Here is a 23,619-nt window from a genome sequence, read left to right as displayed (position 1 = left end):
TATTACTGACTTCACCTTTCAATCTTACTATAATCCCTTGGTAATGTTTTATCGTGTACGCAATTATGGCGTTTATAACTAAGTAACAAAGAACTAATACCATAAAACTAATACATATAGATTTGGTGCATTCAGTGGAATACGATCTCCATATTGCTTTCAGATATGATAATATTAAATTATAAGATTCTCCCACTTTGTATATCGCAAATGTTGACATTTTGAGAACTGTCATCTACAGCCTGATATCTATGGGAAAGTGTTAACATGACCTTCTCTTCTCTTTGTCCTCGTTTGCTTCGCTGATGATTCTGTTGATTTGCTATAACCTTTAACAGACGCGTGCCCAGACAAGGTGAGACGGTCAATAAAATTGCATTTTGTTTCAAACAATTCATAATTGAATTTTTTAAAGGAGTGAACAAAATCAGAAAAATATATAAAAATGGTAATACTATATTTAGGTAAAGGTCCAAGCTGAATCATAGATTTAAACATTTTTCATAGAGCAGGACTTAGAACTTTCTTACAAGCAAATATGTTGCAAGTAGACTAGCTATATATGACAGCAGTTTTATCTGATCGTCTTGTTACGTCACTTGATGGTTTTGATAACATCGTAATTATGCCGAGTCGAGTAAAAATAAGAACACGGTTCAAGTATCAAAATCGATGTTTACAATACTTTAAATTTAAGGTCACTTCAAAATATATCTTCAAGAAAAATGTCCTTCCAGTATATTTTTGCAACAAGTTACACAATGTAGTCTTTCCCGTTACTGGCGTGCCTTTCACTTTGTGCCGATAGGTTGCTTGAATGATACCATTGTCACTCACCATGCTCACGTAAATGCCAGCATACACCATTCAGATTTCTGAAATATCCACAAGCAAATTTGGGGACCGTGCTTCTTATCCCATTTTCGTTTTTATTTGTTCATGTGTTATAACAGCTGTGACATCGATTTTATCTTCTGAAGTGAAATTCTTGGTTAAGTGCCAATTCTGCTCATAATCTTCAGCGGTCTGTGACCGTTCACGATAGTTTTAAAAATCAGTCACATGTCAATGGCCTGATCAATCTTGACGCCGAAAAGCAGGGTAAAAATAGGTTATATATATTGCTTTGTAAGTTGTTGAGCACATACCCACTTACAGAAAACAATACAACTATTTATACAGTATTTCAAGGACGTGAAAGATGAACGACAAGTTACCCACTTACAGAAAACAATAGAACTATTTATACATTATTTCAAGGACGTGAAAGAAGATGAACGACAAGTTACCCACTTACAGGAAACAATACAACTATTTATACAGTATTTCAAGGACGTGAAAGAAGATGAACGACAAGTTACCAACATACAGAAAACAATACAACTATTTATACAGTATTTCAAGGACGTGAAAGAAGATGAACGACAAGTTACCCACTTACAGATAACAATACAACTATTTATACAGTATTTCAAGGACGTGAAAGATGAACGACAAGTTACCCACTTACAGAAAACAATAGAACTATTTATACATTATTTCAAGGACGTGAAAGAAGATGAACGACAAGTTACCCACTTACAGAAACAATACAACTATTTATACAGTATTTCAAGGACGTGAAAGAAGATGAACGACAAGTTACCCACTTACAGAAAACAATAGAACTATTTATACAATATTTCAAGGACGTGAAAGAAGATGAACGACAAGTTACCCACTTACAGAAAACAATACAACTATTTATACAGCATTTCAAGGACGTGAAAGAAGATGAACGACAAGTTACCAACATACAGAAAACAATACAACTATTTATACAGTATTTCAAGGACGTGAAAGAAGATGAACCACACGTTACCCACTTACAGATAACAATACAACTATTTATACAGTATTTCAAGGACGTGAAAGAAGATGAACGACAACTTACCCACTTACAGAAAACAATACGATATTCAAAACAACGGAATTTGCAACTGTGGGTCAACTTTGCGTGTTGATCTTTCGTTACATTGGTGTAACAGGCTGCTTGTTTCGTTAAAATTTCAGCACAGGTGAGCGAAATTGAGATAACCCATTGCCATTTAGGCTTTATTCTACTTCATAAAATGTTAAACTTTCAATATGTCCTTGAAATATTCACATTGCATCATTTGCAATTTCAAGTTATACTCAAATGAAGTTGATCACAAGTTCAAATAGTACAAGGTGTATGCATCTTAAATTGCTCACGGCATCTTGTCCTTTTACGTCTTCCACTGTCATGTATCTGTACATTTAAAACATCACTTTCACTGCGGTTTGGATGAGGTCAATAGCCGATGGCATATTTCCATGTTCTGTCTCTCTCTCTGTGTTAACCAATTTCATTCGCGTATGCGAGAGGCTCTTAATTTTTAGAATTTCTTAGATATCTGAAAGTTTCATTATACAGTGTTATTAAGAACCACTTTAAAATATATTAAACAATCATGTGAAGTGTTGATTTTGTTGCTCACGAGGTCTTATCATATTTTTGCAAACATAGTTGAAGGAATTTGATATTGATACACTAGTTATCATGTTATGTTCCGTAGTACAGATAATACAATAATGAAGTCAGTGTTGCTTTACATATTCTTGCTAACGGGTCAAACCTTCCTTAACATTCTGTGAAACGTCAAATACGGCAGGGGAAGATGAGAACGACCTTGCTGTGATATCACGTATCATGCAATGACATGTCTATTGATTTATCCATGCTTGTTTGATGTCCTTCTCTGACTTGACATTCTGCTATAGCATCAATAATTGCCCTGATGTTTCACTAACATTTATTACGCTATGTCATCATTTAACTTTAATCTTCTAGTGGCACATTTTTGTTGCCAATGGCAGTAACCATAATCTTCTATCCACCCGTAGACTTTCAAAACATACTCATAAGAAATTGATCCTATGTCTTGATGGCGTTTATTCACCCTTGGATGTTTCCATATTAACACACTCTGCTCCCCCCCCCATTTAGCCTTTCAGAGGTATTCAGTCGGATTGTCGGGATGCATGACGTCACTTGCGATATATCGCTTCTTCCCATTGGTTGTTTCTGCTGAGATTTGGCTGTTCCATCTCACGTCCTCTGACTCGAAGGGAATGCCATAAAATAAATACCTCTTGATGAAACAATTCCAAAAGTACTATTTCTTACCAGGGAAATCAGCTTCCACTAATTACCAATAGAAAAGAAATTTTAGTATTTTCTGTGCTGAGTAAATTGACTGGAACTAAAAGGCCCTGTACAAACCAATAGGGATTTCGCGAGGGTGTTACCCACGAATGGCGAACACAATATAGGATAGCGCTACACGAAGTGTGTCAAGTCTTTTGAATTTGCCGGTTTTATCCAGATTGAATACTGCCCTCCTTGTGTGTATGTTATACTTCGAAAAGGCTAATTAGGTACCTGTCGCCTCGCAGACCGTTGTCTTACATTAGCATAGTTACGCTTATAAGCATTAGGAAAAGCGCTGGCATAGCCGCTCGCAAACGGTGTATAAGTACCTTCTGTACCCTCTCTGTCGGTCAATGTAACAGTAAGGTTATTATTGGTTAATTATACATTACTCTTGCTTTAATCCCCTGCGGAGATCTTCTATATTGGAACTCCATTAGTAAAGAACTCAACTATAGGAGTCACCGGCCACGGGCCTGCCTGCCCTGCGGCCTTGATGTTTTTTGATACTGACCAACAATAACAAAACATCAAGGCCGCAGGGCCGGCAGGCACGAGGCCGGAGACTCCCATAATTGAGTTCTTTACTAATAAAGAAAGCAAGAAAGCAAGAGATACCAACAGACAACAGTAACCTTAATGTAATTTGACACCATAGAATATATATTTCAATATTAATATTTTAACTGTTACCCCTTAATTTCCCTCACACGTTTTTGGAGTAAAATTGTTTCTTTGTAAACCTGTGGGGCAACCTTGAACAATATTGTTTTTTAAACCGAGTAAGTAGTCATATTTTATTCGTCATGCAAGCACAAAAATCTCGTTCTTTCAAACAGCTGCACCATATTGCTATATGGCATTTTAAGTGACCTTTCGAATTATTTTCGACATAGTCTATCTTGTAATAATTTTATCGATTCAGTAAATGATGTAAATGCTTGCATTTAGAATACGAAACAAGTATTTGGAATAATTTTGCATTCAGATAACTAGTAGTCTATGCAGGTGTTGTGACTTGGAATTCCCTTTCATTAAACAATGTAGTGTCCAATTTTCTTGATGTTCTCAACGCTCCATTACACATCAATTATTATTGGGATGTGTACACTCTGCAATCTACATTACGATATCAAAAGGATGCTGTAATAGCAAGCAATTAAAAGGCTATAGGCGTACAACTCGAGTCAATTCTGAGGTCGATCCGATAATAAATGCTTTGTGGGTATGGTTTATGTTTCCTAGAATGGCTAGTTCATTTACATATTTTGGTACCAGTTGTACTAGAAGGTACAAATCGCACACGAGAAAATGGAAATATGAAAATATTTTTATGAGAAATGGACTTACTCATAATTCCCCAAGCTGCGATGAGATTATATTTTGGTGCACTTACTAACCATGCTAACCTTTCTGTGTGCGATGTAACCCACCCAATTTACCCCACAAGAAAATCAATATCTATCTTCTCGTCACATTCCAGCCCAATTGTATGTATTGTTAGCTGCTATTAATAGAGATATATTTCCTTCAAAGTAGAAAAATATTACCCATTATTATACGTTATTTTATGTAATGTAATTTTAGAGCATTATGACTTCAACAGAATTCAAATTTCGGTGTTTGACCTGATTTAAATGGGAAAATATTCAATTGTAAATTGCATGCAAAGTATGCGGAAATCTCACGCAATGTATTATATTATGCATTGATAAATTGAATATTCTAAATCTGTCGTTTTGACATGTGTAACCTAAATAGTGCCATGTTGACACAACCAATGCCCAAATGCCAAAGTATGTCCACACCACGCGTGGCATTTTAATAGTCTCAACTTTAAGCTTCATTAGCTTTTTCTACCGCTATACTCGTATAGATTCACTATACCCTGTGCCCGATTGGTTTTATTATTTATGCTGCGTCGGGGGAATTTGAGCCAAGTGGAAAGGTCAAACATTCATAAGGTTTTTGTTGGCTTTTATCCATGGACATGGTGATATGTTAAATGCTGGTTGGCTTTTCAATTGAAGGATGTTTAGTAATTAGTTGATAACCTCAACCTTTCTCTCTCCATTCGCACTAAGATATAGTGTCATTCGCAATACATAGTTCAATAACCTATATTGGATTATCAAAGCTCCAAAAGTTGACCTCAAGCTGCTAGCTGTAGAGGTATGAGTTTATGTACCCAAATCATCCAAAGGTCATTTTATGAGTCTACAAGCATATTGGGGTTGCAGACCTTGTACCTTGCAGATTGAGATCCTTGTGGTAATGTTGCTGTATATAGTGACCATACATCTGGACCTCTGGTTGAGGTCTTGTAGTCATTGTAGTCTATTCAATTTCCCAAATCAAGAAAGTTTGCCTTGTTGGTTCTTCATTACTTTCGTTTTAACAGTGGTGTAGCTATAGGGGCAAGATGTCCCCTGTGAGAAGTCTTTCCTTCCTCTGTAGGTTGATGGTGGCCTGGGTATATCTGGTGCCGTGGATTGGTATGAGACATTTAGAATGGAAATTCCAGAGAGGTGCATGGCAGGTTAAATATACACAAAGACCACAGATTGAAATTGTCTTGTGCTTTCACCAGCGGGATCATCGGTTGATTTCCACCTGTCTTGGGGGAGTTTCAGCCCTCTTATAATCAAGACTCCCTCGAGGTGGGGGCCGGCAGTGCAGTGAAAAACACCACCTCCCGCTGGTGAGCTACTGCTAACCACTTCTTATATATACTTGTAAAAATACTTGGTGTACAAATTGACAGTCAAAATATTTGCTGCTTTACTTTCTATGAGGGCGGTCATAAATGTAAACAGGTTGGTCATGTTTATTTTGCGATGATGTGGTGAAATGAAAACTCCAGCGAAATCCCATCGTCAATAACCATATTAGGAAATGAAGTAGATTATTTCATTGATTCTGTTTGATTTATATATATAGTTTTAATGGTTTCTTAACATTACATTACAGTAATGGGTCATATTCACCTGCTATCTTGCATATCCTTCTCTGTATTTTGCACTTCCTTATTACTCAAAATCCAACAATCAAGTTAATCTGAAAATTGCGCTCTACTATCCGATATTCGGTTATAATGTGCTTTTTCCAGATCCCGGAGACACCTGAAACACAGATTTGTAGAAAATGTTACTATTTATCAGCAGACGTGATTCGCAACATACGATCTAAGATACACTCCCACCTGCACCCACATACGCATATATAAATAAGAAAACATCCCACAAGGGCACTAGTACCTTACTGCCACAACTCTAAAATGTTAATTTTACATTACTGCTAAAATCAAATAAAATGCTTCCTAAAATCTTTGAAAAATGCATTTGTCACTGTATTCTCGATATTTCATTCTCAAATTATTCCACCACGGCACAGAATTTTAGCCTCCAGAACAATTATAATAACCATTCCTAATGAAAGTTCCCTACGGATACAAGGAATACAACAGCCACCCACCACATATTCCAAACGCCCAAGAGAATGGTTTCCATAGCAGCACACTAGGTACGTCATATGACCAAGTCGAGTAGCGGATAACGTTGCAGTGTGTGTTAATGCCTTTGCACGCTATCGCATCATTCAATACATGAAATTATGTTGAATAATCACTCCAAGATCTCGGTAAATATCTTAAGAAACAAGAATAAAAACCGAGCATAATTATACTTGTTTGAACCCATTTTCACTCTGAAGCCATTATGGTATTAAAAGTAGTTTCCCGCTCAAATCGTGATTTTGTAAGGAAAAAGGATGCTTGTCGTCTGCTTAGATATTGCAGCGCGCACAAGGTTTATACTACATACTCGGTCAGTATCGTTTCTTGGAAGGGACTCAAAGCAGGTTTTTTTTCTTTTTCTTTAAACCTTCTAACTCCGATAGTCTACCTTACATCAAATTCCGTAAACGGTATTGTTTTCATTGTAAAAATTACATAATACAATATTTTCACTCATTCAGGCATACAATGCTCTTCAATCAATGAAAGTGATACACAATGATATTTAATCTGAAATTATTAAATTATGCATTGAATTGTCTTCTTTATTCACAAAAGGGATAGGGAAAGTCACGCTTGATATTAATTTCATATAGGTTTATGAGAATTCAAGGAATAGTACTCTAGCCATCTCAAGCCACGATTTTACATTTTGTTCTCCTAGTAATCAACAATCCAAGAAACTCCCCCAGGATGGGCTAATAGTTGTTTTAGAGTGTGTCCTGTCTTTGCGATTATATGATCTTCTCAGAAAACTGGTCAGCCCAGCCATCATACACATCCTGGGGTGTGTTTGGTGTGTGTATGGGGGTGTCTATTGGTTGTAGGGGTGTATATTTATCGGGAAATTAAAAGGGGGTGCGTGTGTGTTGTCTGAAATAAATTTCATTTTGTAAGGGAGCGATTTAATTGTGCAACAATCGAGGCAACGTACGTTTTCCAAATCACGGGTGTCCAATATGACGGACGCATATTCAAGACAATAAAGATTGTAATACTTTTCACTTTTCAAGGCTTACACCACGAAATTCTTGCGAAATCTGGTTTTGAAACACATACTGTCGATGTCATAATCATACACTACAACATACTTCAGACACCGTGGTTCGCCAATTGCCAGTACGGTCTGCGATTATTTTTATTTTGAAAATCATTCTACCATGACCAGATGTCACAGTAACTTCATGGCGTAAGCTGCAAAATATCTCCCTAACAAAATGACATTTATTGACAATCGCAATCTTTCAATTGTTCCCAATATGCGTCCGTCACATTGGACATCCGTGATATGAAAAGCGTACTTTACTTATCACGGATGTCCAATGTGACGGAACAATTGTTTCAATTGTTCCGTCACATTGGACATCCGTGATATGGAAAGCGTACTTTACTTCGAGTGTTGAAATTAACTTTGTTACATCTTTTGACAATAACAGCGAAATCTTGGCCATCTGTGACATTTTTCGTTTAGTACTTTGTGGTAAGATCGGATATTACTGTTAATCTACCGTGTGAAGTAAACGTACAATGGTCGAGGTCTAAACTATTTCCAAAGCTCCAAAATGATATGGAATCTAATTATAGTCAAGTGAAAGTGCGACCTGTGTCTCATTTCATCAAAACATACTATCCATGTTACTCTTGATTTATTTATAGGATTTTATGTGTGATTAATCAACGTAAGAATGCGAGTAAATTTTCGTTTAACATGTGAAATGCGCCCCTGGTTTGTAACACTGTGATTTCCCAAAAAGACGTCAAACATGAATCTCATCCATCTCTAACTTGCACGCTCAACAAACTGACTGTCTTCATTCCTCCGTCTACAACGTCGTCCTTTTTCTCCTCAAGATGGCCATAAGGCTATATTGAGAAGCAGTTCGTTTCCCAAATTCAAATATTGCATTTTTGTCGCAAACGGATATTAATGAAAACAATTATAAGTTTTTCAATCGTAGGTGTCAGGTAGTGAATATGGCATTAAGATGCACCGAGTTAACACTGCATTGATAATATAAAACGCTGACACACACGGCGGAAAGCTACTGTTTGTAAACAGCGATAAAATTTTCCCGCGCTGCTGTACTTCGCACTGCAGCACACGGTTTAAGTGATGTAAATGTCAACGCACTTCTAGTTCCACTTGCAGTTACATACGATGGGCGATAGTGTGTGCATGACGTCAACTGAAACGTGCTTTGCATGCATGCATCTCTAATACATGATTAAATGTGCGCTAAAGGCATAGAGACCACATGAACTTTGACCTTTAGCAATAATCTTGGCGTATTTGGGTAAATCTTATCGTTAATTATGTTTATTTAATTCGTTTCTTAAATAATTACAACTGTAAATCTCGTTACAGCCAACACGAAATAATCACTGGTGGTTCTTTCTCTATGGAGCACATAAAATAAGCAAAATATTGCAGAGTTGCTTTCCAACCGTTGACCTATTAAAGTACTAAGCGTCGCATTACCGGGTTAGATACAGCTTGAAGCGATCACATCACATTAGGTCAATCGGTATGAAGATCAAAGATGGTGGGTGAGTGTGTGGTATGTGGTCAAAATAGTTACTGGTTCTGCGTGTTTGAGCAAGTACCACACCCACCTCGACATGCTAAATTACTTTTGTTGAAAACTTAGCCAGATCGAAATTCTGAATTCATGACCCCGAAAATTAAAGGGCACTGATCCCGGGTGCGAAGGGTATTCTAGCTTGGTTAGAGTACGTACTGCGGCTAAACAACACTGCAACCATTAATGACGCTAAATGGTATATTTTGGACCACATCGACTTTGGTCCTATAAAACTATCGGTTAGGTGCCGATTACCGATGACTCTTAACATCACTCCCTGGAGATATAACAAATTGTATCGAGCACAATAATTAACAGTTGCACAGTGTCATTGTTTTCATTTAAATTAAAAACGAATGCCCTGTACAAATGTTCAGGGACGATAAAAAGTGTCATCGGTAACTCTTCGGGTACCGATAGCGCTATAGGATCACAAAAGATGTTGTGCCTAAGTGGTCAGCAACTCGTAGACTGGGGCTATGAGAATCGGATGCTTATTGTTTATTAGACCAATCAAATGTCCAAAAAAATGCAAATTGACATCGCGAAAGGTATGTTTATATTTCACTATGGTTTGCACAAAATAGGAATTTTATAAACTTAATAGGGCAGACTTAAACATCGTTGAAAGGACTTAAATATACTGATAAATATAATGAACATTATCATTCTGTATTATTCTAATTACATTGCACCCCCACTGCACAAAAAATATTGCAACATTTGCTGTAAAAAGAATTCCGCAAATTGTAAGTTGAACATTGATCCAACATCCTGTTGATTTCACATGACGTACTGCTGGATTGAAATGTTATTTGCATGAAATAAGTATGGTTATACTAATAAATGGGATGGAAGGTGTCACTTGTGGTGACATCGTGCGCCTATTTTAGTCCTTTCAATGGAGGAAAGACGGAAGGCTGTTTGAATGTAGAGACTAAGAAACTTTAGTCCGTAAAATATCCCGATGCCTTTGCAATGGTCTCGAAATGGATTACTTGGTATCTGCCAGGTATCAGGAAAATCGTGGTGGGATAATGACGGACGTGTTCACCAGTCTTAGAAGCCAGACGCCTTCAAGGTATGGGTGACTCAGAAGAACATGGCTACCCCATAAGGCACTGGATGACATTGAATCGCATCAAAACATTGTCTTATGTGTTCATTACGTGTTTAAATGCCATTATGTCCTTTATGACCTTATTATTGCAATTAAGATTCCCGAGTCCCTCAACTCTTGCAAGACTTTCCTGATACCTTGCAGAAACCAATTAAACCATTTGACGACCAATCTGAGACATCTGTACATTATGTGGACTAACGCTTCTTCGTCTCTGTATTCAAACTGATTTCTGTCTTTCCGCCATTGTAAGCACTGAAATAGGTACATGATATCACCACAGGGGACATCTTCCATCACATTTATTAGCCTAATCTTACTTATTTCATGCAAAGAACATTTCCATCCAGAACGTCATGTGAAATCAACAGGATATTGGATCAATCCTACAGTTTGCGGATTTCGTCTTTCTTCAGCAATGTTGCAATACTTTTGTGTGGTGTGTTTACGTTATTAAATGCTCTGACAAGTGACAACCAACCTGATAGAAGTTAGATTATTATTATATCCGACTTTTTCAGGTGGGTATTTGTCAGCGCAAAGGCGCAACATAACACTACAAAATAGCACTGCAAGTTAACATTGTTCTTATAGTCTATATCAAGACAGATACCCAATTTCCGTTTGAATTTTTATTACTGCCATGGTGAGTGTGCGCACATGAAATTAATCTAAACTGCACATATACCCACACCCACACACCTAGTGGTGGAATGGAGAACACCTTTACTACTCCCAGGCTTGTAAGTACAAAATAAATAAATCAATGGGAAAGCTACAGATTTTGGAAGAACATCGTAAGCAAGACCACGCTTTTAACCACAATTTAGTTGGTAAAAACATTAACTTCACCCAGGGTTAAAAAAATTGGCGACCGTTCGGGAATTACCCCACGATCTGTATCCAGAGGTAACGGCGAACGTTATAATGATAATAGCCTCAACATTTTCTACTACAGGTATAAAAATTGAAATAAGAATTTTGATAATATTGCTATGATTGACGATTGAGATTCGTGTCCCCGATATGATATTGTTTCATGGCCAATCCCACATCGGTTACCATAGAACATGTAGAATTGGTTACTGTTCGCCATTACCTGAATTCAAAGGTAAATAGTCTCATTTTCTTCCAAACAAAACCATTCTTAAAGTGATCTGAAATTACTCACCATGAAAGAAGGATTAATGTTTCAAAATGATAATAATAGTATTTATTTGAATTACTTGCAAAATACAAAAGTAAAAAATTAACAATACACACACTTTACATTTCTTATACATGAGCAAATGATGACAAAAGCAACTAATTCAGGATGAGAGAATGTAAACGTCCAAACACAGAAGTGCCCACTCATCCTGCACATGAATAAATAGTTTCAATAAAACCATTATGAAAACCTATCAATATGATTCCTTTGAAATGGAGACCAGACACAAACACAATAAACAATATGCGGCAAAATGAGAGATTTGTAAAGATTAAGCAAAGCATCAGAAGCCATATTTCTGCTACATCTAACTATGAAACCAAAAAGCAGAGAAATTTTATTAGCAACATTACCAATATGAGAGTCAAAAGAAAGGTTCTTACTGAAAGTAACTCCAAGCAGTTTGAATACATACAGAATTTAGGAGACTTAGATCTAATCATGTACTTGGTGGAACACTTTGAAAGGTGCAAAGGAAGTTTGTTACAAACTGACCACTGGAAACTATTTTCAATGCCCTGCTGAAGAATCTTATGGTCTAAATCACCATAGATAAGACGGACAATTTATTGAATTACCACCAGCAAATTGGAAAAGAGAGAAGAAACTACACCATTTAAAGCCATATTATAACATTTGCAGAAGAACTGAATTTTTAAAATTCCCTTTTTTACACGATTAAATTGAATTAAACCAATATACCCTGCAAAAACAAGACTCTAGAACGTAGTTTTGTAAACCATTTTGAAAAAAGGCTGATTCAGCGCTTTATTATTACGATGGAATTATTAGTCGAACGCATACACGATGTTCATAACACCGGGCATAACACACAGTACGTCACGGCGTGCGGGACGGTGATACCGAAAAAGGGTCGTACCACAATTCCACCGAAGAGTGGTACGTATTGGCGACAAGCAAAAGTGCGCTGGTAGTAAATTCGACTTTGCTTTCAAGTTGTTCAGCTCAAAAATAAAGGGATATATCTGACAGTAAAAGCTAACATTTTATGGCAAAGAAATGCTTCTATTTTGTTTGAAAATGTTAAATATTGCTTTAAGTCATTAACAAACAGAAGAAATAAAACCGGGTCAAGAACAGAGCCATGAGGAACACCAGAAGGCACATTACACCATTCAAAAATTACACCTTTGAAAATAATCATTTGCTTACGCATGTACAAAAAGTTTTGAATCCACCGAAAAAGTTGCCCTCTAATTCCATAGAATGAAGTTTACAAAAAGAACTTGTTTCGACTTTATCAAACGCAAACTAAACTCCAGAAGATACCATCAACATGTTCATCATCCAATGATTTTATTATAAATGGAAAAATTGTGACATTTGCTCACAATTTCTGCCACTAAAAACCAAAATAACAGTTTAAACTTTTTCATATGGACGATATTGAGTTATCTGTAAAATACAAAAAACATCACTTTTGCCAAAGAGTGAATTTTTTTTCCGGAGCCCCAGGAGAATGGACAAGAGAACTTCATTTGTTTTTTATTTCAAACATTTGAGAACGAAAATGCACACAAATGCATATGTATAAGACAACACACATAAAGCAAGTTTCATTTCTCTTGACGCACATGCTGTCAGTAAAAGTACTCAATTGATGGGAGTAGCCTTCTTTTCCTTGATCTTTATCTTCATCAGGGCTCAAGTGTGTCTCCGCACGGAGCAACCGTTTAAACAAACAAACAAACATATTTGAATGCCAATGCTCGTTATCACATACGTTGTCAAGAGTCAAGACATTTTATGTTTTAATTTTAAACTACTTCCTGTTTATGACTGAAAATCTAACTATAGACATGTCGTGATTTTCAATACTTAACACCTCACAGTTTGTTTCTAAATTCAGCTCAGACCAAATGCGTTGAAAATGCTATTTTGGAAATAAATGTTACGTACATTATCTTGAGATGTTTTGTAACATATCTTTCAGATGTATATTTGCTCTGTTTTTATTTACCTTCTTTGTCTAAAAAGTATGTTCATATGTAATTTTTATTTATGTAATAGCAAATACATAAAACTTTACTTTGTTGAACAGGATGGCACTCGAACTCTGTATAGTTTTTTTGTATTTACCAGGGGATGAGCAAGTTTGCGTATTGTCATTGGCTTTCTCTGTGTTCTGCTTTGCTAGTGGTCCCGGGTTCGAGTCCTGGACCTTCCTGGCTTTCAGGTGGCTCTATGTGCATTCATTTGGTTTCCAATCCATATACCGTACTAGCAAGTTTTCTCCGGGTTTGACTCCCGGATTAACTGTAATAACGGCATTGGTAAATGGCTCAAATGGCTGAATAACCATTATACATGATATAGCGCCATTAAATCCAACCATCCAAAGTTTTTACCCATTATTTGTCTTTCTTATTCAGAAAAACTGTTTCATCGTTGTTTTTGTTTTTCAATCAAGTCTAACGATTTTCTAAATTTATCTATTGAAGATAACAAACGGGCATTTGTCATGTTACTATTCTATCTATTGTTAGTTATTTTAGCGAACCCTAAAATAATCAAACGCCCACGAAAAAGTGACACTCGCCAACGCAAACTGAAAAATATCTAAATCAAGACATTCTTGATATCCTGGGTGTTCATCGAAATAGAATGTCTAAAAATAGTTGTAATTTATAGACATTCGTTGCTAACGCCCAAGTTTTTATTGAACAGAAATTACTGTTAATCATCTGTCTGTTGATGAAGGACTATAAAAGAGGCGGATTTTCTCTTCATTTATCTTGATCTTTGATCTATCGATCAACTACATGTATGATGAACGTCGCACGAACGTTGCATAATTTACAAAACCTTGATAGCTTTATCAACTGCTATTTTCAAAACGTTAATGTACGATTTCCGTCAAATTTTAATTTTGTTATTCTTTATTCAAAATGTTGAAATAATATTAGTAATAACTGCTACTATTTTTCTATATTATACGCCATAATATACTTTTTATGGTACCAATTTATAGTTACACGTCTCCACTATCCAGTCGTATAAGTACAAACATTCCCAATGTAATATCGCTATGACGTCATCATGTGCGTACGCGAGCCCTTGCAAAATAAATTGTGAAATTCTGCCTGTACAAAAGTAGGTATATATAAGCAAAATTGATATTTGGCAAAGAATCATGCGATTTTCACCGGGTTTTTTGCTGAATATGAATGGTCCATAGTCGCTAAAATGATTTTACAAGAGCCAAAAAACAACAACAACAACTTTTGGTTACTCTCTACCAACCCCTATACCACCCCTTTATATTTTGTTGATGGTTGGCTCTTATATCCCCGGCTAAGGTGATGGATAAACATTTTGGTCACTAAAAGAGTGGATCTACGATTAGCAGAGACATTTGGGTGTATTACGAGCATTTAACGGCATTTTAGTATGCCGGATGAAGAGGTTGGTAACCACTCCCCTCCCCTTCGTACCACCTACCCCCCTGCCAGTGAAGGTGGTGGGTAAACAATGTTATCACTAGAATTTAACGCAAAGGATGGATCTACGATTAGCTTAAGTCATTTGGTCATGTTGGGTGTAAACACAAGCACTGGATGAAAAACCTTAGGGTTGGTACCCCATCCCCACAAAGAATAGTAGTACTAGGGTTAATTGAGTTATAAACACCAAATCATCCAATACGGAGTTGCGTACGTATACTTGAATGGTATGACAACTTGAGATCCAGCTATTTAAATGAAATACGATAACGGAAAGGATTAGTGACTTGAACTTTAATTACCTAGGACGCAGGTGCTTGGAACAAAGTGACTCGCATTCTTGGAATTTTGGCACGATTTCAACAACAGGTGGCCACTAACACAGGGGGTTGTCAGGTGATAGGATGGGAAGCAGATTTATGGGTGTATTCTCAGGATTTGGGTATAAATAATATTTTAAAGTGATTTGCTTTTTCAAAATGTTCTCAAAATACTAGCACCTGGAAAAGGTGCAATTTGTCCATTCGTTTTAGCAAAATTTGAGAAAATCGTTTTCCAGAATTACAAGTTTACCTTATAAATTCTGAATAGAAATAATTTCAAAGTTGCTCAATAGTCAACATGGTCAATCTAAAATCGATACTCCCCCGTCTCGGCATGGCTCTGTTGTCGATTTTTTTTATGTTGCTTATAAAAAAAATTGTGACAGGATTCAAAACAAAACAGATTAGGTTTATGGTTTGAGGTGCGGCCAAAAGTGGGGGCCTGGGGTTGAAATCCCCAGCGGGATTTGAAGGAGCAGAGCCCCTCATGGGGGTCTAAGGGGTGTAGCCCCCTTGAAGTCAGAGAACTTTTGAAAATGAATATACAATTTTAACGGTATGTTAGAACTAAACTAAATAAAAGGAATTGTGGCATGTTCTATACTGAAGTATTCATTCACAAGAATATACTAAATTTATATTCTATTATGTTTCGTTGAATGAAAACCATGCAGTCCTCAGGCCGTCGAAACGATTTTTTTTTTTTTTCCGATAGAGTTGGGGTCTGGGGCGAAAAACCCAGCGGGGTTTGAAGGAGCAGAGCCCTCATGAGGGGTCTAAGGTCCTTGAAGTCAGAGAACTTTTGAAAATTAATATACAATTTTAACGGTGTATTAGAACTAAACTGCGAAACTATGACATTAAACAATTAAATTTTCTAGGCTGAAAAGTGGTGCGGCCATTGCCGCACCGGTTCCGACGGGCCTGGTCCTCCATGTTAGATTTCTAATTTGTCGGTTTATTTCAACATTTAGTCTGATTTATTAATGTATAAAACTTTTTTTAATATAATATACAATTTTTATAAACATTGTCTTTTTTCACACTGTAAGACATACGTTGTAACGCCAGCCCGGCTCATGCTCGCGCGCCCTCTGTAAAAACAACTTTATAAAAAACAATATTTATTGTCAGGAGAATAGGGAAAAACTTTTGAAATTATCTGCAACTTGTAAAACTATAGAGTGCGCTGTTGGCATCTTGGGGAACTTTAATAAAGTTACTATAAATTATCTGGAAAAGATATATTTATGGCAATTATAAAGATCAAAAATGTATATCTTTAAGATATATATTTTTAATTGTACATAATAGTGTTTATAAATTCCATTCAGTTTCTTCCGAGCTGAAATTGATTAAAGCAACTTATATTTACGTCCTCTTGAGGTAAGTGAGAAAGTGTAGACATCCACGTATGTCCACTGTCTATTGTAAATGCCTGTGATGATGGGCTATAGTTTGACAGATAATTCACACTCGCACACCCCCACACACCTTTAGCTCATTAAGTTCATTGCCATTACCCCAGTCCACATACATTCCACTCAAGGTGACGCAAGAAGCTCTTAATTAGATTCTTAAGGCTATTAAGGACATTTTAAAATTGCATTAGGACCGAGTCATGCCACTGACTCAAGAGGAGCTCCTCAATGACGCAATAGTGATGTCCTGGTACATGTAGTTTGGAGGAAAACATCTGGCAAGTCTTTTGCTTCTGTATACACTTCAATCGGTGGTCACTTAGCCTACTACATGATATAGATTCTTCTGAATTTGGGGGGCCCCAAACATTGCCCTGTGCGTGTTCATTTTTAGGTAAAATATGGTAATATTGCAAATATTTTCGCCGCTTCGCGCGCACTAGTCCATTGCATAACAAAATTACCTTCATTTTGGGCAGGGCCGGATTTATTTTTGGAGGCCCTGGGCCAGGCCAAAATTTGGAGGCCCCCAAAGGGCCCAAACTCACCTTGAGGAAGGCATGTACAACTTAAGTGCCCAGTTTTGGTTTGGGTATAATTATGAGATCTATAGTGGCGGCGCGAAAAGCAAATATTTTAAATTCAGATTAAATTCAGAGTAATCTAGCCCCAAATGAAGGTGAATTTTGCTATGCAAAGGGCCGTGCGCGCGAAGCGTGCAATTTTACCATATTTCGGCCAAAATAAGGAATATTCGTGCTAAAAGGAATATGCACAGGACAATTTTGGAGATGTACCATCTGGCCCAAGGATAAATCCGGCCCTGATCTTGGACTAAAATAGTCAGAATTGAAATTCGCGCAAACTTCCTACTGAAATGGGGAACAAAAATAATATGCTCGAACACTTGAGTGCACATGCCTTCCTCAAAAAATTCTGACCTGGCCCAGGGCCCCGAAAAGGTAAATGCTCTGATATTACCTTCATAAACCACTATGTTCCCAATGAACAATATTATATATACTCAATTCACATGCAAGCACCTGCATTTGACGAAGTCCCCTTAAGAATAAATTGACATTTTCTATCACCAGTGCGATAGTGAATACCACATTTTCACTTCACAATTCTAACACTTAACAGCATGAAGAAGGTGAGCAATAGCAGGAAAAAAATCAGTAAAGACGGAGATTATACCCCTGGGAGATTATAACGAAACAAAAATGTTGGTGGTGTATTTTGTGATGTAGTTTAACATGTTTCTTTTATGCCTCAAAACAATAAAAAATGTTAATAGTGTATGTATACAATACAAGAACAAGTGATGCATCTATTGCATCCCGGTATTGCATACAAAATATAAAGCAAACCTGTTCACTAGTTTGCCATCATCATCACTGCCGCCATGGTATCTCATCTTTTTCCTCATCGGCGTTACCATAGTGATTTAGATGACGTCATAGTTTTGATATATCAAAAGTTCATGACTGATGATGCATGCGGCATTGCATTCGTATTATTGTATGTTATGTATGTGGCTTCTGAATAGAAGCTAGCTAGCAGCCAGTGAAATAATTAAAGTTGCATGGTGGTCGGGCAATTGCGGGCATTGCCGAGGAACGATCAAGCTTGAGCCCTGTATCATCTCTTCAGACCCTTGATGTCTGTCAGTTTGAAATGAATGATTAGAATGGGGGAAAATAAGTTAAATAAAGGTCCCTAACCGTGGCTTGCCACTATAGCAAGTGCGGCCATGCAAGTTGAAGTGGAGCCATGATATGCTTAGGGAGGGGAAAACAGTTTGGCAAGCCTCAAAAGAGGGTAAGCAAATTATTTGGGCCACAACTTCAACTTTCAAGCAATTAAAGCTTGGCACGCCAACGAGCAAATGGAGCCTCCATTTTGTTGTCCAATGGGCACACCAAGGAATCAGTCGCCATTTCGGCTTTGCTCCGCACACCCATATAGCCCTGACCGTGCGGGGCTTTGCCCTCCTGAAATTCATTTTCTCATAGCCATTTCTATAAAAGTAGATTACCGTTGCTTTTCCATAATGTTGGGTAAGGCTTAATGTTTTGGTTCTCGTCCAGAAATTTTCTTTTCTCATGAGGGAGGAGGTTTTTTTTTTTTTTTTTTTTTTTTTTTTTCAATGTAAAATTAGCATTGTCAGTAGTTTTCAGTCTTCTCCAACAGTGCTCGAGGAAACGATGAGGCCCTTTTTTTTTTTTCAAATGTGAGATTCTGAGGGATAAACCCCTAGAGTACCACAAAAAGATTAAGTGATGTTGTTTCTAATAAACTTATTTATATGTATGAAGATTTCATAAATCATTCCAAAGTCTTAAAAAATTATCTAAAAATCAAAAAAAAATCTGATCCGAAATTGAGGAGGGAGGGACGAGAACCAAAATTTTTTTTACACGGCCTTAAATATTATCGGATCTTTTTTAAATATCTCGATTTTCTCATGAAATAGCCTACGAACTTTCAAACACAACGGTTACACATGGTCATGTAGAGATGGATTAGTTCAGATATGTTTAAGAGAGATTTTCGATGGTATAATCCCAGAAAAAATATACAACATCTCTGAATGCCCCCCAAGTTAAGGCCTATCAGGCTACAATAGCTTACAAATGGCTTTATTAAATTGTTGACCATTTTTACCATGCATCATCGTTTCCCGTATACCGTACCTTTACCTATACCGTATCATTATTCACATCATGATTGTTGTTTCGTCTCGGGTGTGGCTGTATGTATGTATGTTGGTGTGTCATCCAGTCGGGGTGGGTGCGTGTGTCAAATTGTAATTATTGAGATACCCTGGAATACTGGAAACTGGCCCATGAATAATTCCATGGCGCGCCCCCTAGCTCTTGTGAGCGAGTTCGGTGGTATTCACCACGGCGGCGGCTGTTGACCTCATTATGCCTACGGGTTCTGTCTCTCGTGAATAGATTTACACAGTGCCGTGTGCATACGCTTGAGTATTCAGCATTTGTCATTCACAGTGTGTGTGTGCTGCCTGACTCAATTTCATTCATTCATTACAGTCACTCGAATACACACACCGCTCCATAACTACGCCAGAGTTGATAGCGTTAACATCGTCTAAAGATCTCTCTCTGTGTTGATTTCTTTCAGAGAAACTTCGTGTTGGTGGTGGTATATGCATAGCAAGTGTGGTCAGTCAGGATCTAAGATGTCACACCAGTAAATCCATCAAGGGCTGGTGCTGCAAGGCTCAGCGGGTCCCACACCGTGCGCTTAGGCTACGAAGCTGGGGACCTCCAACCCAATTTTGGTCAGTGTCACTGAAATTGGGTTTACCGAGAAAAGAAGGCCGTAGGTGTTGTTTTGTAGGGAGTACATGTACGTTGGATATACCTGTATTTTACGGCTGCTATTTGGGCAGTCGTGGTCCATAAAAACCAGGCCATGGATGCACCACCAGTAAAACCAATGGCACCAGCACCGCCACAGATGCCAGCAGGCCCCACTATGACCCTCCAGGTCCATCCTACCACTGGAGGTCATTTTGCTATTGATGTTGATAATGAAGCTTCAGTGGACAATTTGAAATGTTTAATAGCTCGCCAATTACGTTTGCCTAAGGAACGCCTGTCACTGCTCTTTCGTGAAACGTGAGTACATGTAGGCCTACTGTAAATAAATGATCTTAATTTACTATAACTAAGTATGTACGTATACACTAGCACGATGCTGATATCGTAGTAGAGTTCGTTGCTATGCTAAACCATCATGACCATTAGCATAGACTGTACAAATGTCAATGATAAAAGCCACAAAGTGCGTTTCAAGATTGTGATGTTAAATTCTGGTTGCTCATATTCTTCTCATTTCTGCATGTCAGATTATTTAGTACTATAGTAGGTGCTCGAGATCAGGTCATGTATACTATTATGACTTTACACATGGTATACGTACGTATTTAGTTATCTTTACTAATTAAATGGTTATTAAACTCTTTAGAAGTTTATAAAAGTTTATGAGCTGGTTCTAGTAGGCCTATCAATCAATCAATGCTACATCATATACACATAAATATAGCCTAGCGCCTTAATAATTATTCTTGCTCGATTTAAAATATAGTAAGCCTGTGTATATGCTATAGTGTACCATTGTGCATCTTTCTGTCCGAAACTTTCCAATTGCTATAGACATGATAGATTTTAATGACCGATATCGACCAATCTTGCGCAAGCGAATCCAGCAAACGCGTCCACGCCAAAAACCCGCCAATCACACTTTTTATGTTTAATGTTAATACATATGTGAACAAGCGATGAATATGGAAAGCGTCATTGGCAACCCCTCATCACATACACATAATATTAATATTTATTTTAAATCGACTTTCTATACAGTTTGCTACTGCAAATAACAATAATAGTAATACCCATTTTGTGTCAATATTATGCAAATGCATGTAGCCTTGGGCTTTAATGATCGCTTGAAGTATGTGTCAGTTATATTATAGTGTTCATTTAAGAGGCGTCCAGCGTCTCTGTAAGCGTTTGCATTACATCTTCAAGTAGGTATACAATAAATAGTGCCCCCCTCCCTATTCTGGTCCTGGGGATGGTGTATCTTCAACCAATTACTTATTTTTCTGTGACAGGGTAAAGAATGTTGGATATATATCTTGAGCTATAAACTTTTAAAAGTGGCTTTTACATTTGGTTAGCTCAGGATATTTAAACAGAAATTAACGTAATTTATATCATTTATTTTAATATTTTCAGATTTAAAAAAATACGTCCTTATCTAAAGCATTATTCTGAGTTTCTCTTTCCGATTTGTTGTGCTAGCTCCACATTCTCAACATTCTCAAGCACTGCTTGCGGATGTGCGCGTTGGCGGTCATCATCTGATCATTTCTGGCCACTCTGCATTATAACCATGACAACATATAGCCTACATGAATTGCATTTTATAGTTCTATACGTAATCAGGTTTTGATGATGAGTGGGGGAGTAAGTAGTGTAAGAGTGTGCCCGATTGGCACCACTGGTCCAAGGGGCGACTTTCCGTTTGCCCTCGCAATGACCTCATACTGAGTGGTGTTCCCGCCAGACCCTTATCCGGGATATCTCTTTAATACTTTATTGTGTGGGCATATCGAATAGATCAGCGATGGCAATATGGGGGTATGCTATACATTAATGGTACTGATCCTTCCAGATGACCATCTGTAGAACTTACCTGGAAGCACGAGATACCATAAATAGGATTCACATAGATCCTGCGAAAATTGGGATCTCTAAATCAATAGTTCAATTTGCCATGTTTGTATATGTACATATTTCTAGATAATATATGTGACATCATAGCAAACAGTTGGTCGACAGTTGGCATTGTTCTTTGCCTGTCAGTATGCGCGCGTAGTCCTGCTTTCATTTGTGAAGGACACGTGTTTTTAAAATTCGTGCCGAATCAGACAAAGGGCAATGAGGCTATTGAATTATAAGGTGCATGTAATTATGATACACGAAATTTAGGGTTAGGGTTAGGAATAGCTTAGGCTTTCTTACACGAAATATTACATGAAGGATTGACCTATGCATGATCAGTCCTTCAAACATATCGACGAATGACCAATCCCAATACCTCTGTCCTAGTACTACAGTCTATATGCTGTCACCTAATACTAATTTAAAAGTTTACTACTTGGAACGTGTGTGAATAACGTTTTGGCATTTTTTCATCCAATATTTCTAATAATTGCAGTCATTTGAGACATGGATCACTCAAGGGTAACGGTGTCAGCAGTGGCTGCAAGCTAACCCTGCTTCCAGTTGTGGAGAGTGGTCTGGTGGTAAGTATTGATCTATTTATGTAATGCTTCTTGTATTTTGCACTAAGTCAGGACTTTGTCTGGAGGATGTTGTCATGTCGTCAACTTGACTGAAAAACTTATACTTATGTGAAAGACAAGCACGAGTATGTGAGCCTTGTCGAATACTTTATAAGGGATGGTCACAGACCCTAGGTATAGTCTATTTCAAACACTTCGCGAAAAAGGAGTGTAGTTGCATCATAGACCCTATTCTTTTTTCAGGGTCTATGGTTGCATGCAGCACAGATAATGGATCTGCCTTTGAGGTCCCAGTATTAAACTCGAGTTGCACAGACCTGTAAAAGGAAGGAAGGAAACAATAAAAGCGTTCATACTTAAAATTAAAAGGTTATCTTTTCACAATGGACATTTGTCGCATAGCAAATCGTGAGCTGCGTGTCTTTGTATTTTAAGACCAAAGGTGTACGACCTCTGGTGCTGTTTTTAATTTACCCAGGCCAATTTAATTAACACACGTCTCGTTCAAATCAATGTACCTAAATCTCCCATCTTCAGAAACCAAAACCAACCTGCTGCCATGAAGTTATTCAAACTTTTAACTTTATTAATGTTTTAAATTAAAAGACTATACTACCGATTTATTCTTCAATGTAAAAGGACAAAGTACGCAGGATTACAAATGTAAAGTGAAACGGACCACAAAGTGCACGTTGACCTTGTTACGAACCTAACGTGTGGGCGGTGTGATAAATCGTCAGGCTCTTTCGAATTCAAGTTATTAGTATTCATAATTACAATTCTGACCACTATTAAGTGAACAGTAAATAGTGAAACTAGACATTGGGAAATCATAATTGTCTAGATTATTTTCAAATATTTTATATTCTAATATTTTATAATATTTATTTAAAACTACGAACGATCAAGTCACTATAAGCCTATAGATG

General features: G+C 37.3%; 1 protein-coding gene across 1 annotated transcript in view; it reads left to right on the top strand.

Moving 5' to 3' along the window:
* The window catches only part of LOC140142906 (midnolin-A-like), a gene marked incomplete in the record, with an annotated part of 82,653 nt that overhangs the window by 10,016 nt on the left and 49,018 nt on the right, over nt 1–23,619 (top strand). Inside the window, 2 exon segments of the mRNA XM_072164965.1 lie at nt 19,996–20,495; nt 22,603–22,682. Of these exon segments, the coding sequence (XP_072021066.1) occupies nt 20,290–20,495; nt 22,603–22,682 (286 nt within the window).

Source organism: Amphiura filiformis, chromosome 1, assembly GCF_039555335.1.
Source record: "Amphiura filiformis chromosome 1, Afil_fr2py, whole genome shotgun sequence".
In the NCBI taxonomy this organism is placed as follows: domain Eukaryota; kingdom Metazoa; phylum Echinodermata; class Ophiuroidea; order Amphilepidida; family Amphiuridae; genus Amphiura; species Amphiura filiformis.
This window is presented reverse-complemented; position numbering and strand designations above follow the sequence as displayed.